Below are 17,540 nucleotides of genomic sequence, written 5' to 3'. Positions count from 1 at the left end.
CAATATCAAGTGATAAGTTGAAGATGTATTTAGTTATTTATTCTATAGTACTTCTTCTTCTTCTTGGTCTACCAACAGGTGCATTTCCCCAGGACGCCCACTATATATAAAAACGTGTAAGGCCGTTAAGTTTGTCCGTTCTGGGCTACTGTAGAAACATTGCGGTGCAACATGGCGGCCTCAGCACCCCGCTCCTATGTAGATATTAAAGGCTCATTCTAAGGAAGTTAAAGAAACAGCCATTTGTATTTTCAAGGAATTATGCACTCATTAAAACATACTTCTGCATATTATACAGTTTGTTCCGAAAAATGCCAATAAATTCTACACACTGCACCTTTAATATATGGCCCTTGCTGAATAATTGTTTCAATCCATTAACTGATTTATTTGTTGCAAAAACCTGAAAGATTTCTGTAACTGTGATCCTGTTCAGACTCTCCCTCCTACAGACGACATAGAGACACTGAGGAACCAGGCGACCCAAACCCAAACCCAGGATACAGAGGTTCAGTGAATGTGGTGTTGAAGGTGTGGAGGTGGATCAGTGAGTCAGAGGAGACACTGTAGAAGGACAGAGAGCCAGCAGGACAGTCCACATACACTGCTACTCTGTGAGAGACAGAGGAGGAGGGGATGGATGTTTGTATGTTATTGTGACGGACAGAGTAACCACCATTAGAGCAGAACAGACTCCAAGACTGATCATTCTCTCCAAACCTACAGTCTGCACTGTATCCTTTCCTGCCGATTCCTCTGTAACTCACTGATATATCAACCACTACTCCGCTCCACTCGACCTCCCAGTAACGGCGACCAGTCAGACCATTACTACATAGCAGCTGACGACAGCAGTCAAATCTCTCTGGATGATCAGGATATGGCTGCTGCTCACTCACACATGTCACCTTCCTGTTGTTGTCAGACAGTTTGAGCTTTCTGTTCATTGTGTTTGTGTCCAGTGTGAGTTCACAGGCCCCTGATGGAGAGAACAAGACACAACACAGCAGCAGTTTATCACCAGACACCTGATGGGTTCATGTGTTGTTTTATTAACAGACTGTTAATTAGATCAAACCTTCAGAATGACTTACTGTTTTGAATCTATAATAATAATAATAATAATAATAATAATATATATATTTTTAAATAATAATAAAAAAGGATAACATATATTTATTTATATATATTTAAAGTGTAAATATTGTACATCAAATTGTATTCATAGTTGTATGTATATATAGATATAGATATATTGATTGTATAAATATATAGATATATGCATTGTAAAGATATATAAATTATAAAATATCATAGTATATCAAGTTGTATATATGTATGAATTGTAAATAAAATATAGTATCACAATCGTATAGATAGATTGTATAGAGATTATAAGGAATACAAGAAGCTAATATAATAAACATTATTTTTTAAAACAATCATATTTTCACTGCCCTTTGTCTTGAAAAAATTCTGCTAATGCCCATTTCTAGGAAACACCCTGAATTAATGGGAAATGTGTAAATTTGAGTGATAAATCATTTTAGCTCGCTTAGAGGGGAGCAAATGTAAAAAGTGGCTCAGATTACCCCGTTCTCCCCTATGTAATTTATTTATTTTTTGTGAAATAATTTTAACATAATTTGTGTTAATTGTATTTTCATGCTCTTCATTTTGTTTTGTATTTTTGATATGTCTGAAATAAATTGAATCAATCAAAATCTACTTTCAGCTTTTGATTTAAAGGTGGAGTCAGTTACTTCTGGAGAATGCTTGATTTCATTTTTTCTTTTTTCAAAATCAGTGAATATCTCCTCATGATCCGCTACCTGTCCGTACTGTGTGCCCTGAAACTAATCACTGGTATTACTACATAGCCTAGGCTCTGTAAATGAGCATGTACACAAAAGGTATGTAAACAAAGGGGCCCATCGTATAAGCAACATTTCCGTTTACAGAGCCTAGGCTGTGTATTAAAACTCAGTTTTTTTGTCAGTGCACACACAGTACAGACAGGTAGCGGATTGTGAAGAGATATTCGCTGATCATGAGAAAAAGTGATTCTGACAACAAGCGTTCTCCAGAATCACTGACTCCACCTTTAAACTGCTTTAAATGTGCTGCCTTGTTTTCCTGAATCAAAGTGAACACACACTTACACTTCTTCACACCAGGTATCAGCCTCTGCTCTCCACCATGTTCCACCCTGGAGGGAGAAACAGAGTCAGAATGAACCTTCAGAAGCTTCCTCATCAGCGACATATTCTTTTTGGTCTTTGGTTTTTGAAAGAGAGACAGAATGTGTTTAGTCTTAAGGGTAAGTTGGGAAAGATCGTTGAATATTTGTATCTCATTTATACATGGCACAAATAAATAAATGTCTACCCTTTGAAAATCAATGGAAATATACAGAAAAAAAAACAATCATCTGGATAAATTATTAATCGGGTGATAATTTTTTCCCATTAATTAATGATTTTTTTTAATCTTATTCCCAACGCTTTCTTTTAAAACACAGAACATTATTTCAAACTGACAGTGATACAAAGTTCACAAACAACAGGTCCCTGAGCTTTTAAAAGTAATATTAAATTCTAAAATAATAATAATAAAAAATTATTAAATGTTTCCTTTTCCTGTCCTTTTTTTATTCTATATGGCCCATGCTTGCCCTATGTGTTTTTTTTTATTTTTTTTTTCATTCATCCTGAAAAACAAATAAAATAAAGTTAAAAAAAACGTTGATGTGAAATAGCTTTAACCCATTGATGACTATGGCACTCTAGGATACATGTCCTCATCTCCTGAGGGTTTTCTGAAAAAATACTACGAATTTTCAACGTCTACCAAAACCTTAATATCTAAGCCTGTGTAGCACATAGAAACATGAAATAAAATACATTTAAAAGGTAGGGGTCACAGGTTTCATTTGGACATGCTCTCGTAGCACTTACAAACCAACACATTATTCTAAAAATCGTCAAAATTAGATGGGGGGAAAAATTAATAAATTATATAAAATATAATAGCCTAATATATGTGCTAAAAAAGGTTATAATCCTGCTTCCTTTAAGCATGGATAGTAGTGACTGAGTGTGCAGTGGAGAGAGAAAGACAGATAGAGGGAGGAAGAGATAGCTTTATTTTATAATTTAGTTCAGTTATCACTGGCACCATGAATCCGACTTCCCAGTACAACTGGAACGCAGACTGACTCCCGCTGTCGGGAGCCGATCAGCTGGTCCAAACGGCTGTATACCACGGAGATGAAAACAAAACTGAAACTTAACTATCGCCTGGCTGGGCTGACTTGAGTTGGAGCAGCAAAATATAGCCTGAATCAATAAATATTGTTACTAAATATAAGTAATGTGTTGTGTGATTTTCGTCAGTAGCCTAGAGTAGACCTAATTTCTGCGCTCTGAACGCCACTAACTGTTTTGTAATACACTATCGCCGATCAAGTGAACACAGAGGTGGAAAGAGTACAAAAATATTCTACTCAAGTAAAAGTATGATTACTTGGATGAAATTTTACTTAAGTGAAAGTAAAAGTACTGGTCTAAAAATCTACTGAAGTAAAATTGAAAAAGTAGCTGATTTAAAATGTACTTAGAGCACAAGTTACTAGTTACTTTTTAACAGCGGGAGGGGGCGGGGGTCTCTTCTAAGGCATTATATATATAGACAAGGGGATATAAATCTCAAACTAGTTTTGTTTAATTAATGCAACACTTTTACAAATTAAAGTGCAAAATTAAACAAATCATGTCACCACACATGTATGGATGTATACTGTGTCATTATACTTTAGATAAGCAAATATGGAGCAAATAGTCTGTTAATGGGGGAATGGGAATGTAACCGGTCTACAGACCTAAACAGACTGCAGCTGCAGTTCTAATAATGTAATTGTGTATAATTGATCTAAACCATGGAAATTGCAAGGTTAGGCTGCTCGATTTTGACAAATCATAATCATGATTATTTTGATTGATATTGTGTAATTAAGCAATATCACACGAGAGGGAGCATGTTGTCGCTCTATATCAGCACTGCTGTGATTCGGTCGTAGGTACGAGGCCGCAGAGAAACACAGCAGTGCTGATATAGAGCGACAACATGCGACCTCGAGTGTGATATTGCTTTTATACAGCAGTTTTACAACTTAAATTCACAAGTTAACTTTAAAATGTGATCTTTAATCATTTAAGAATGTATTTGCTTCCGCCAACACAAATAGTCCGACAACAGCAGTCAGAGCGGAGCTCAAGTTAGCAACAACTTGACAGGAGCTCGTCCTGCTTTGTTTACTCTGGTAACATTAACCACGGCGGCCCGATGTCCCATAAAAATCACTAAAGAACAGGAACGGCGGATCTTAATCTAGTTGGTGATAAGGTCCGCTGCCCATTCCAAACTCCCACGCTTCATTTCCCAGAGTTTATGAGTTTATTTCTGCCCGGGGAAGTAACGTTATACAATGATGTGGGAAAGCTAGGCTAGGCTAAAGCTATGCTGCGTCCGGATCGCGCCCGCTCGTATTATTCAGCAGCCTGAGTTTATCTCCACACACTATTGCTGTCTTCAGTAACGTGAGTGAGAGCGACTACCGCACACTGTCTCTGTCTGTGTGTGGCAGAGATGCCCTCTCATAGGGGAGAGACTCGCAACAGTCAACCTGAGTCACACACACACACACACACACACACACACACACACACACACACACACACACACACACACACACACACACACACACACACACACACACACACACACACACACACACACACACACACACACACACACACACACACACACACACACACACACACACACACACAGTTTACACAAGTGAAGCTCCGGCTCATCAGTGAGCGGACTGATTTTGACAGATGGTTTACAGTTTGGTGAACAGTCCATGAACAGTCAGAGTGATGTTGTTCGCTCATATCAGCACTGCTTCAGAACGCATCTAAGGTCTCTCGTCCAATCAAATCACTCGCTCAGAACCACTGCTGTATAATCACAATTATTATAGACAATTATTCATTGATTTAAGAATAGCAACATGCACTTAGTTAACATTTGAAAACATGACTTTGGACTTTAAACATATCCTAATTGAACTGAAAACAAGGAAAATGCAAATAGCCTAAGTAAAACATATTTTTAATAATTAAATAAAATAAGTGTCAAAATCAAAATAAACCGTTGCAAATGTTGTCGATAGGGCACGTCTTTTGCTAGCAGGAATGTGAGGGCATATTTTATTTATATCTCATGGAGCTGGCAGGATAAGCAAGTTGCATTGTAGGCTACAGTGTTCTTAATTGATGACTGTTGTGGTGGCAAGAGTCAAGGAGCTTTAAACTTCCAGTGTTTTTTATTCCTTTATTGCTTGGTCATAGACCACTTGGATTCGACTTAAAGTGAGTAAACTAATTGGTCGTGATGTTTTGAGGTGCAGCTGGGTCGCATATGCCTTTTTCTCTCTCTCTCTCTCTGTCTCACGGTCGCGCATGTCATCTGACTCGCGTGTCCGCGCGTAACATATCTTGCATATTAGTCTATTAGTTTTACCTTTCTTCTCGACCAAAGGCTGACTTTCTGCTGTCTTCTGGAAGTTTTTCAAAGCTCCCGGCAACACGCACCGTCTCCATCCTACTCTGCACTGTAAAGCTGAAAGCTAAACTATCAGGTGAGGGAGGGGCCGATCGCACGGCTGGATGAAAGGTTTGCTGCATTTAAAAGCCTTCACGTCTTCACGTGCGGTACAATGATAGTTGAACTAGGATTATTTTGTTTTAATGATAGAGGGAAGCAATGTGTTGCATTGTTGTTATCATGTAGTCGCAATGTGTTCTCTCCTCCTGTCGATCATTCACTGTGTTTTTTCTCTCCTTTAGCCTATCTATTTTTTTACTCAGTAATGCAGGTGATATAAAATGTAGCGAAGTACAATACTTCACAATAAACATACTCAAAGTAAAAGTAAAAGTATAGGTTTTAAAAACCACACAACATTAGAGTGGTCACGTGGTTTTAAAAAATCAACAAAACCCACGTCATGTGTATTTGAACCAATGACAGTGCATTCTATGCATGAAAATAAGATAAAACAACAATGCTGCACCACGCAGCAGCCGGCAGGAGATACAATGTTGCTTCGCGCAGCATGGGTCATCAACAGTGTTGGGAATAAGACATTAGTTACCTAACGCCGTTATTTTAAACGGCGTTAGGTAACTCCGTTCTTTTTTCAGTAACGGGGTAATCTAACTAATTACTTTTTCCGTCGTTACAACGCCGTTATCGTTACGGAACGTTAAATGCGGTGCGTTACTATGAATTGATTGAATAAACTGTGTAATCCGAACACACCCCTGGCTCCATAGCCTACTACACAAACTGCTGTTTTAAGTTGTGTTTTATTCAGTGTGGATGACATTATAACTGTCAGTTAGCGCCGTCACGTCAGTCAGCCGGAGCGCCTGTTTAGTGAAGTTTATTTTTTTTTCCCTCTCTGTTGTGTGAGCTTGCACGTTGCCGCAGTAACCACCTATCAATCCACGGTTGAAACGTGCTCTCCCTGAGTTTGTTTGCATCGCCCTTGTGAGTAAGTGCATGGAGTTTCCCGATCTCTATACATTATAATTTATGCACGTTATTAAACGGCCGCGATTCGCCGGTTGCAACAGCTGTTTAGCGTGTCATCACGAGCCGAATATTGCCATTGTTCTTTTCCTGGGATCTGTATGCTGCTGTGCATGTTAAAGAAGGAAATAAACATAGGATAAATCCTTACTCCTCCTCTCATGCTTCATAGTCTGACGTTTTTGGCCTTAAGTGGTGTTTTAGCCGACACCCCTGAAGTGAATCCAGTGATAGCAGATCAGCACGGTACATTCAGCAGTTTCCTTCCAAATTTGTTGACATATAGCAACTTTTTTTTTTACAGTAGGCTAACGCAAATAGTTACTTTCCCTGGTAACTAGTTACTTCTATTATAAAGTAATTCAGTTACTAACTCAGTTACCTTTTGGAACAAGTAGTGAGTAACTATAACTAATTACTTTTATAAAGTAATGTTCCCAACACTGGTCATCAATGGGTTAACTGCAGGCCTCTGCTAAATATATAAGCTTTTAAGTAAATACCACCTCTTTTAATAATTGATTTTTATCCATTCCTTGTTGCAGCCCTAGAGCGTAGTGGACGGGCTGAGGTGTTTGGTTGAATTATTGAGTACAAACTATTTTCCTACCAGAGACATGAAATTAAATATAGTGTAGTGACAGAATGTGACTATTTTATTATTTATATTTAGTCAATTCATTGTCTTCATGTTAAAAAATTACAAACACAAAGTAAAACTTATAAGCAATAGAATTAAAAACAAACAGGATCCTTAGCAACAAAAACAACAACTCAATAATATGGTTCATGTTCAAAAGGGCCTAGAAGAAGTTAAAAACGTATCTGGTCCTACACCGTCTAAAATTGTATACTGTATATTTAAAGGGACACTGTGTAACATTTTAAGTAATTTATTAGCTAAAATCAATATCCTCATTCATAAATATGTCCTCATTGGTGTAAAATCACTCTGCCAATAATCTGAATTATCCTCCTGAGCGGAGAATTACAAATATGAATATTACATTTTGTACATTGAGCAGGCAAGTCTTATGGAGGCATCCATGTTGGTTGGAATGTCATCAGGTGCATTGTTTAACATTTAGAATTGTTCTTGTCCTTGAAGGCCACTGTAGCTTCTGTTATTATTCAAAAGGGGTGGTTTACCCAGGGAGCGTTGCATTCTAGAACTTTCTTGATGATGTCATATTACACAGTGCCCCTTTAATTGCTGTTGTCAGTCAGCTACACTGATACAGACTGTGAGCCAACAGTCCTCAGCCTGTCAGTGTAACAGAGAAACAGTGTGTGAGCTCTTGGTGTCTCTTCATACCTGAGAGTCTCCAGTCTCAAGAGGAGCAGCTTCACCCCTGAGGCTCCTGGATGGTTGTAGCTCAGGTCCAGCTCTCTCAGATGGGAGGGGTTGGAGCTCAGAGATGAGGCCAGAGAAGCACAGCCTTTCTCTGTGATCAGACAACCTGACAGACTACACACACACACACACACACACACACACACACACACACACACACACACACACACACACACACACACACACACACACACACACACACACACACACACACACACACACACACACACACACACACACACACACACACAAACCATATATTGTTTCTTTGTTTTTGTTTAGGTACATTTCGGTCCAGATAGAATACTTTAGAGCCATGTTTATAATTAATGTTACACATAATCTGAGGTATTTAGTCATTCAACAACACAAATTAAAAGAAAAACTGATGCAAATCAGACGTTTAATGGTCATCAGTTGAACTGGTGACCCCAGTGCACTTCCAGCCACAGAAAGGTGGTGAGTGGGGCGCTCCTCGTGTGCGACCCGAAGCAGTCTACTAACTGTTGTATAAGTCTTGTTTGTTTTTAACGTTTCGTGTGTGGAGAGGTTTTTATGTCAAGATTCATTATGTGGAGTCTGGGCTCTTTTGCACAGTTCTATGGACTTTTATTCGTGTCAAGGCTGTTGCTGGCGTTCTTCTGTCAAGACGCGGAAGGGCTACATGGCGGCTCAGCCAGCCGAGTGACTTTCAGCCGCGAGCTTCTTCTGTCATTACGAGCATCGATTAGAGGTGACGTGCCGGTGGGATTACCGACTGAGCTCTTTGTACCTCACAGCAGTGTTAATTTCGTTGACTAAGACTATGACGAAAAATATTCGTCTACGAACCTTTTTCACGGACGTAAACTAAATAAAAACTAAATAAAAAGGCAGATAAGATGACGAAGACTGAGACGAATATAACTGACACTATAGTCTACGAATAGGAACGAGACAAAACTGTTAGGGCGGGACGAATGGAGAAGAGATCCAATCAGAACTACTCTTTTTGTGGGACAAGTTGGGAAGAAATCCAATCAGTGCAAAGCAGCGAATACAACCCTGTGTCGGTGAAAATCGACGGGAGACCTCGTCAGTGTGAGCGGGTGGAGTGAGCAGCTGTGCAGAAAAACTGCGGTTTGATGGACAAAAATTATAGTCAGGGATATCCTTCCCGTTAACGTTGTCTAGGGGAACGGCTACGTTCCGCGATATGTTTGTAGTAGGCTATGTCTCGAGCTTGAATAGAGCCATGTCCCCAAACTGACTGCGCAACTATATAGGAAATGAACTGTGAAACTGCCGCCTCCCTCCGTTAGTTTCTGTTTTCACTCGAGTAAGTTACAAACAACTCCGACGCATGGACAGCGTTCAATTAAAACCTCTAATTTTATTATCAAAAAGGCTTTGATGCAAAAGAAGTCCGAACACACACAGGGGCAGCAGTGTTGCTTGAAGGAAAGCGCAGTTGCTCAGTTTTATGCTGCTGCTGCTGCTGCCCAGGGGCGGCCTTAACGATCTCGGGGCCCGTTTCAAGACCAAGTGTGGGCCCCCCCACTTTTTTTAAAATATTTTCTTTATTTTAATTTTTTTATAAATAATGCTTGTGCATGCTCCCCGCAAAAAGAAAAAAGATTGTGGAATCCAGTTGGTTCATAGACAGATCATGAGATAATGGGCCCCCAGCCACAGACTCTTAAAGCCCGCCCCCTCCCTCCTATCCAGTCAGGTACACTGATTTTATGTGAGATTATTACGAATGAAATAGAATACATGTTTTGTATTACAACCATTAAATCTGTGTCTGTATTGCATATTCAAAACTTAATACCATTCAATGAAGAAATAAACACTTAGTCGACTAAGTCCGCTGTAGATTTAGTCAACTAAAATCTGTTTATATTTAGTAGACTAAGACTAGACTAAGACTAAAAGATTTCAGATGACTAGAATAGGACTAAGACTAAATGGTGTGATATTCAAAAGACTAAGACTAAGACTAAATCACAATTTGCTGCCAAAATTAACACTGCCTCACAGTCCTAACAGACTTTTTCCTCCCCGTCGGAAAAGAGGAAGGAGGGGTGGAGTACGCCGAAGACTGAAACGTCTCAGTCTGGATAACCGCCGCAGGCTTCCCCCGCTCCCCACAGTCCTGCTATCCAACGTGCAGTCAATCAGGAACAAGGTAGACGAGTTGGAAGCTTGGGCCAAATTCAAGCAAGAAATCAAGGAATCCTGCCACCTAGCTCTTACTGAAACGTGGCTCAGTGAAGAGGACCGGGATGAGGACCTTGAAATAAGTGGCTTTGGCAGCCCACTTCAGCTGGACCGGTCACCCAAAATCACCGGGAAGAGTCGAGGTGGAGGAGTGTGTTTTTATGTAAACAAGCGGTACTGTAACACCGTCGTTGTTCGGGAAAAGCTCTGTACTCCCGATATTGAACTTTTGTCTATCTCACTGCGCCCCTACTACTTTCCCCGTGAATTTCAGCAACTTTTCTTCACGGTTGTTTACATCCACCCGAGAGCCAACGCGTCCGCTGCTGCACAGCTGATCGCTGACGTCACTCACCGACTCGACTCAATCTGCCCGGATGCCCCTAAATTCATTCTTGGCGATTTTAACCATTGTTCTCTAGGGAAAACTATGAGGACTTATGAACAATATGTCACTTGCTCTACAACCAACACACATTCCACATTGGATCTATGTTATGGATCAGTGATTGGCGCTTATAAATCTCTACCCATGCCTTCTCTTGGTGCGTCATACCATAACAGCGTGTATTTAATGCCCATGTACATACCCTCCTTCAGACGCCTCGAGTGCAGAGAGAAGGATGTAAAAACCTGGTCTGAGGACAGTGTCTTAGCTCTCCAGGCATGTTTTGAATGCACCGACTGGGATTGCTTTTTTGATTCTTGTGACAATGTTGATGAACTCACTGACACAGTTTCATCCTATATATCTTTTTGTGTGGACTCTGTAATTCCGAACAAAAAAATTATTATCTTTCCAAATAATAAACCTTGGGTAACGAAAGAGCTAAAAACAAGTATCAACAAAAAGAAAAAAATATTTTACACAGGTAATCTTTTTGAGAAGAAGGCTGTCTCCAGAGAAGTAAAGAATGCAATAGGCAAGGCCCAAATGAACTATAAGAACAAAATAGAAATGCAATTTACCACTAACATCAGAGCAGCCTGGCAGGGAATTAAATCTATGGCATCTATTAACCACACATGCGAGGCCAAGCAACCGATCGGAATCAGTGGAGTAGTTGAGGCAGATCTGCCAAACTATTTTAACTCTTTTTTTTCTCGTTTTGAAAGGTCTGACCTCACGCACAATGTCTCCAAATTAAAGGATTCTCTTGTACCCCAGAAAGATTTGGTGATATCTCAAGGATTTGTCACAGCCTTGTTCAAAAAAACAAATATAAGGAAGGCTGCTGGCCCAGATGCAGTCTGCGGGCGCACTCTCCGATACTGTGCCGACCAGCTCAGTGGGGTGTTTTCAAAATTATTTCAGATGTGTGCCGATGGTTGCAAGTTGCCCTCATTATGGAAGACCTCAACTATTATCCCAATTCCAAAAATAAAAAATCCAAGAGAACCGAACCAATTCAGACCTGTTGCTCTTACATCACTGGTGATGAAACATTTTGAAAGAATTTTAAAAGATGAAGTTGGCTCCTTGGTTAAAGACAAACTTGACCCCCTAAAGTTTGCTTATCAAGCAGGTAAAGGGGTGGAGGACGCTAAACTCCTCATCCTGGACAGGGTCTACAAACACTTGGAAAAACCAAAATCACATGCAAGACTTTTATTTGCCGACTTCTCGTCCGCTTTTAACAAGATGCAACCACATATTCTGATCAATCGTCTACTTGCTTATTTTAACTTACCCGATCAGCTCTTATTGTTGCTCTTAAACTTCTTAACGGAGAGGAAGCAGCAAGTTTTAGTTAATGGAGCTATATCAAATGTTCTGGTCTCCAACACCGGCTCTCCCCAGGGGTGTGTTCTGTCACCACTCCTTTTTATTCTTTATACAGACAGTTGCAGGTCTCATAAGGAGGGAAGCTGCATGATAAAATTTTCTGATGATACCGCCCTCTTGTCTCTCCTTCAGGGTTCAGATTCAGACCATGGTAGCGCCCTATCTACATTTGTTACTTGGTGTGATGAGAATTTCCTTGACCTCAACGTGACAAAAACAAAGGAACTCATCATTGATTTTAGAAAAGACAACACTATACCGAAGGCTAGCATTATTCACGGTGAGGAGGTCGAGATTGTTGACACATACAAATATCTGGGAACTGTGTTTGACTCGCAGTTAAAGTTTGATGTCAACAGTGATTCTATTGTCAAACGCGGTCAACAGAGAGTCCACTTACTTAGGAAGTTAAAATCTTTCAATATTTGCAACAAAATTCTAATCGTGTTCTACCAGTCATTTATCGAGAGTCTCTTAACCTTTTCTTTCATTTGCTGGTTCGATGGCCTCTGTGTTAAGGACAGCAATGGCCTGAACAGCATTGTAAAGGTGTGCTCCAAAATAATCGGAGTTCGACAAAACGACTTATTCTCCCTTTGGGAGAGGCGCGTGGTCCAAAAAGCTAAAACAATAGTAAACCAAAAGGACCACATCATCTTCCCAGAATTCAGATTAATGCCTTCAGGCCGGCGCTTTGCAGCACCAAGCAGGAAAACGAAGCGCTATTCTCAGTCTTTTATTCCGTCTGCTGCCAGGCTGTTAAACTGATGTTGGATCTGATGTTTTTTATTTTTTTAACTGTGCAGGCCTACTCATGCCCAGCCATTGTGTCTCTCTGACATATCCTGTGTCCTGTTTATTGTTTTTTATTGGCTGTATATTGTCTGTTATGTGTTGCTTAGTGTGTGTAGGACTGCTGGACTGAATTGCCCTCTGGGATAAATAAAGTTGTTTGATTGATTGATTGATTGATTGAATCTGACCTGAGAGATTCCAGTTTACAGTGTGGACTCTGCAGCCAAGCAGACAGATGCTTCACTCCTGAATCCTGCAGGTTGTTGACACTCAGGTCCAGCTCTCTCAGATGGGAGGGGTTGGAGCTCAGATCTGAGGCCAGAGAAGCACAGCCTTTCTCTGTGATCAGACAACCTGACAGCCTACACACACACACACACACACACACACACACACACACACACACACACACACACACACACACACACACACACACACACACACACACACACACACACACACACACACACACACACACACACACACACACACACACACACACACACACACACACACAGAACATGTGATGGTGAGTTTTATTTGTTTCTTTGTATTTTATTGTACGTTATGGTCCAGATAGAATACTTTAGAGCCACGTCTATACTAAATACTGATCTGTGGTATTTAATAATTCAACAAAAAAGGAGAGAAATTTCTGAAAACATTTGGAAACTAATCTGGAGTCTAGAAACAACTCTTGAAGTTTAATTAAAGATATTTTGAATAATCATTGTACCAGACACAATCCTACAAAGGTTAAATTGTTATAAACTGATATAAATCAGATGTTAAATGGTCATCAGTTGAACTGTTTGGTAATCTGACCTGAGAGTTTCCAGTTTACAGTGTGGACTCTGCAGCCCTACAGCTAGCCGCTTCACTCCTGAATCCTTCAGGTCGTTGTTACTCAGGTCCAGCTCTCTCAGACTTGAGGAGGAGCTGAGAACTGAGGACAGAGCGTAACAGCTTCTCTCTGAGAGGTTACAGCCACTCAGCCTGGAGAGACAACAATGACAAAAAGAGTAATACATTATTATTTTTTCAGTTAAAAGATGGCAGAGTATGTATTAGTGAATAAATCCTACTGTACGTACAGAGCTTTCTTGGAGGCTTTGACCACTGGCAGCAGCCTCAGAAGAGCCTCCTCTGAAGCAGAGTATTTCTTCAGGTCAAACACGTCCAGATCTTTTTCTGATGACAGTAAGATGAAGCCGAGAGCTGACCACTGAGCAGCAGACAGTTTGTCTGTGGAGAGACGTCCTGAACTCAGGGATTGTTGGATCTCCTCCACTAGAGAACTGTCATTCAGTTCATTCAGACAGTGGAACAGATTGATGCTTTTCTCTGCAGAGGGAGTCTCCTCAATCTTCTTCTTGATGTAGTGAACTGTTTCCTGATTGGTCTGTGAGCTATTTCCAGTCTGTGTCAACAGACCTCTTAGGAGATTCTGATTGGTTGGCAGTGAAAGACCAAGGAGGAAGCGGAGGAACAAGTCCAGGTGTCCATTTGGACTCTGTAAGGCCTTGTTCACAGCACTCTGGTAGAACTGTGTCTCTGCAGATTCCTGGGAGGTTGCAGTTAATTCTTTGGTCGGCCGAGCCTTATGCAGTCTGAAGACTTTAGAGAGCCAGGATGTTTTTCTTTCTTGGTAAAGTTGTTTCTCTGCAGATTCATAGGAGGTTGTTTGTTCTTCTGCCATCAGATTGACTCCGGAGTTGATGAATGTCAGATGGACATGAAGAGCAGCCAGAAACTCCTGAACGCTTAGATGGATGAAGCAGAACACCTTGTCCTGGTACAGTTCACTCTCCTCTTTAAAGATCTGTGTGAACACTCCTGAGACCACTGAGGCTTCTGTGATATCAATGCCACACTCTTTCAGGTCTCATAGAAGATCAGGTTTCCTTTCTGCAGCTGCTCAAAAGCCAGTTTTCCCAGAGACTCGATCATCTTCCTGCTCTCTGGACTCCAGTGTGGATCTGTCTCAGCTCCTCCATCATACTTGACGTTCTTCAGTTTGGCCTGAACCACCAGGAGGCGGATGTACATCGCAGTCAGGGTCTTGGGCAGCTCTCCTCCCTCTCCGGTCTTCAACATTTTCTCCAGAACTGTAGCAGTGATCCAGCAGAAGACTGGGATGTGGCACATGATGTGGAGGCTTCGTGATGTCTTGATGTGGGAGATGATTGTTTTGGCCTTCTCCTCTTCTTTGAGCTTCTTCCTGAAGTATTCCTCCTTCTGGGGGTCAGTGAACCCTCTGACCTCTGTCACCATGCCAACACAGTCAGGAGGTATCTGATTGGCTGCTGCAGGTCGTGTGGTTATCCAGAGGCGAGCAGAGGGAAGCAGTTTCCCCCTGATGAGGTTTGTCAGCAGCACATCCACTGAGGTGGACTCTGTCACATCAGTCAGGATCTCATTGTTTTTGAAGTCCAGAGGAAGTCGACACTCATCCAGACCGTCAAAGATGAACACAACCTGTAACTCTTCAAAGCTGCAGATTCCTGCTGCTTTGGTTTCAGTGAAGAAGTGATGAACAAGTTCCACCAAGCTGAACTTTTTCTCTTTCAGCACATTCAGCTCTCTGAAAGTGAATGGAAATGTGAACTGTATGTCCTGGTTGGTTTTGTCTTCTGCCCAGTCCAGAGTGAACTTCTGTGTTAAGATTGTTTTCCCAATGCCAGCCACTCCCTTTGTCATCACTGTTCTGCTTGGTTCACCTCTTCCAGGTGAGGCCTTAAAGATGTCTACTTGTCTGATGGTTGTTTCTGGTCTATCTGGTTTACAGGATGCTGTTTCAATCTGTCTGACCTCATGTTCATCATTGACCTCTCCAGTCCCTCCCTCTGTGATGTAGAGCTCTGTGTAGATCTGATTCAGAAGGGTAGATTTTCCTGCTTTAGCGATCCCCTCAAACACAGACTGGAACTTCTTCCTCAGTTTTGACTTGAGTTCACGTTGACACTTTGCAACTCTGGCTCCTGAAAGAACAAAGAACAAATGTGATCAGTAACTGAAAGCTACAATAAAACTGATTAATCCAAATTTTAACTTTATTTTCATCTTCCATTAAATCTCTTCAGAACATCAGTTGTGAACAGTATAAACACAGGACATTCTTTTCCGCCCACACTACGGAATAGGTGAGCAGATATTCACTGATTTTGACTAAAATAGTTTTGGATAACAATGACGAGTATGCCTTTAATTAGTTGATGCTAAAATCAATGTTCCATGTTGACGTCTCCAGTCTCTTGCAGTTTGATGCAGAGCTCTGTGTAGATCTCATCTACAAGTTTAGATGTTTTGTTTTTGTGATATTCTCAAACAAAAACAAAAACTTTTTCCTCAGAGTGGATCTGAGTCTTCTCCGACTCAGCAACAATCTCTGAATGAATTAGATTGTAATTCACTGACCTTTTCTTTTTGTATTAATAAGAACAGGGGCGCATCCAAAGGTGGTGAGGGCCATTATAAGTCGGAGGTCATTGCACTTGGCTGGAGATTGTGGGTTACGGCATATTGTGCACATGTTAAAATAATTTCTAATCATCAGTGAAAGATGAAAACTTTGTTTCTCTGAAACGAGTCTGACTTGCTGCATCTGACTTCTCCTTGTCCCATGTGTTGAACTGAATCTGATCAGAGAATGTTCGGATCTACCCTTTCACACAGCAGGATGTTGTAGGTGTGAGACAGTCACACACTACGCCCATCCCTGCTCCTGAACCTGAATTAAACCGGGGGTGGGGGGCTCTGAGTAAAGTCAGGGTGGGTGGAATAACCATGAAAAACTTTTGTTTTAAAAAGTGAACACAACATTTTTTTTTCTTGTGAAGCGTAATATGTTTGGAATACACTCTTTCTTGTCAAAAGAAAAGCAAATTCAGTATCTGTACTCTGTTTATACAACTTTTGCTAGTGTTCTGATATTCCCTTCAATCTTCACATCACTCACCTTTGGGTTCTGAAATGGTCTTGAGGAATTTTGTCACCAGATCATTTCTATTTAATTTGACCAAAACCTTCCTGGTCACTTCAATAGATTCTGTACTGTAGGTCTGGACGATCAGATCCACAGTCCGCAACCGGTTTGCATTTTCCAATCGACTCTTATGGATTGGTTTGAGGTTGGGAAGAATTGGCTGTTGCAGATGCCAGTTGAATTTTTCCAATTCCTCATTTCCTAAATGATCCAAAATGTTTAAGAGGGCCTCTTTAGTATTTGTCATCTCTTCTTCCTGCAAATATCTGAGAGATACCAAAAGAAAATAACTTCAGAGAAAAATTCTACTTCATATTTAGATTGTAAACACAATTTAAACAGATCATCAGCCTGCTGTTCATCTTTGAACCCGAAAGGTTTATCCCTAGACCTGTCACTCTTATGATGCAAGAAACGCCAACCACATGGGAAAGCAATACCAGCAGTAAACTTTGTAAGGGAGGGACACAAGCCATCAACCGCAGCAACAACAAGAAGCAATCTGCTGCAAAAGGCCCAATCATGGGAACTGAAGGTAGACCTGGGGGGAAGACTGCAATTCCCCCCGGTTGTCCAGACAACCCTGAGGTCAGACGCGGTACTGTGGTGTGAAGAGGCAAAGAAGATCATCCTCATTGAACTTGCAGTCCCATGGGAAGAGGGTTGTGATCAGGCGTTTGAGAGAAAGAGCAGCAAATACCAGGATCTCGTGCATGACTGCAGAGAGAAAGGATGGCAGGCATGGCTCTTCCCAG

General features: G+C 40.9%; 1 protein-coding gene across 1 annotated transcript; it reads right to left on the bottom strand.

The window, feature by feature from the left end:
- Positions 1–446: 446 nt before the first annotated feature.
- Positions 447–17,500, bottom strand: LOC307257361 (protein NLRC3-like; the record flags this gene model as incomplete). Its single annotated transcript, XM_080036584.1, is given in 9 exon segments — positions 447–968; positions 2,098–2,209; positions 7,979–8,131; positions 12,989–13,162; positions 13,626–13,796; positions 13,895–14,685; positions 14,691–15,781; positions 16,759–17,051; positions 17,388–17,500. Coding segments are annotated over 9 exon segments (3,420 nt in total).
- Between the last annotated feature and the right edge of the window lie 40 nt (positions 17,501–17,540).

Source organism: Ammodytes marinus (genome assembly GCF_949987685.1).
Source record: "Ammodytes marinus genome assembly, chromosome: 2".
NCBI classification, from domain to species: domain Eukaryota; kingdom Metazoa; phylum Chordata; class Actinopteri; order Uranoscopiformes; family Ammodytidae; genus Ammodytes; species Ammodytes marinus.
The sequence above is the reverse complement of the archived record's forward strand: the minus strand, read 5'-3'. Positions and strand labels throughout refer to the sequence as shown.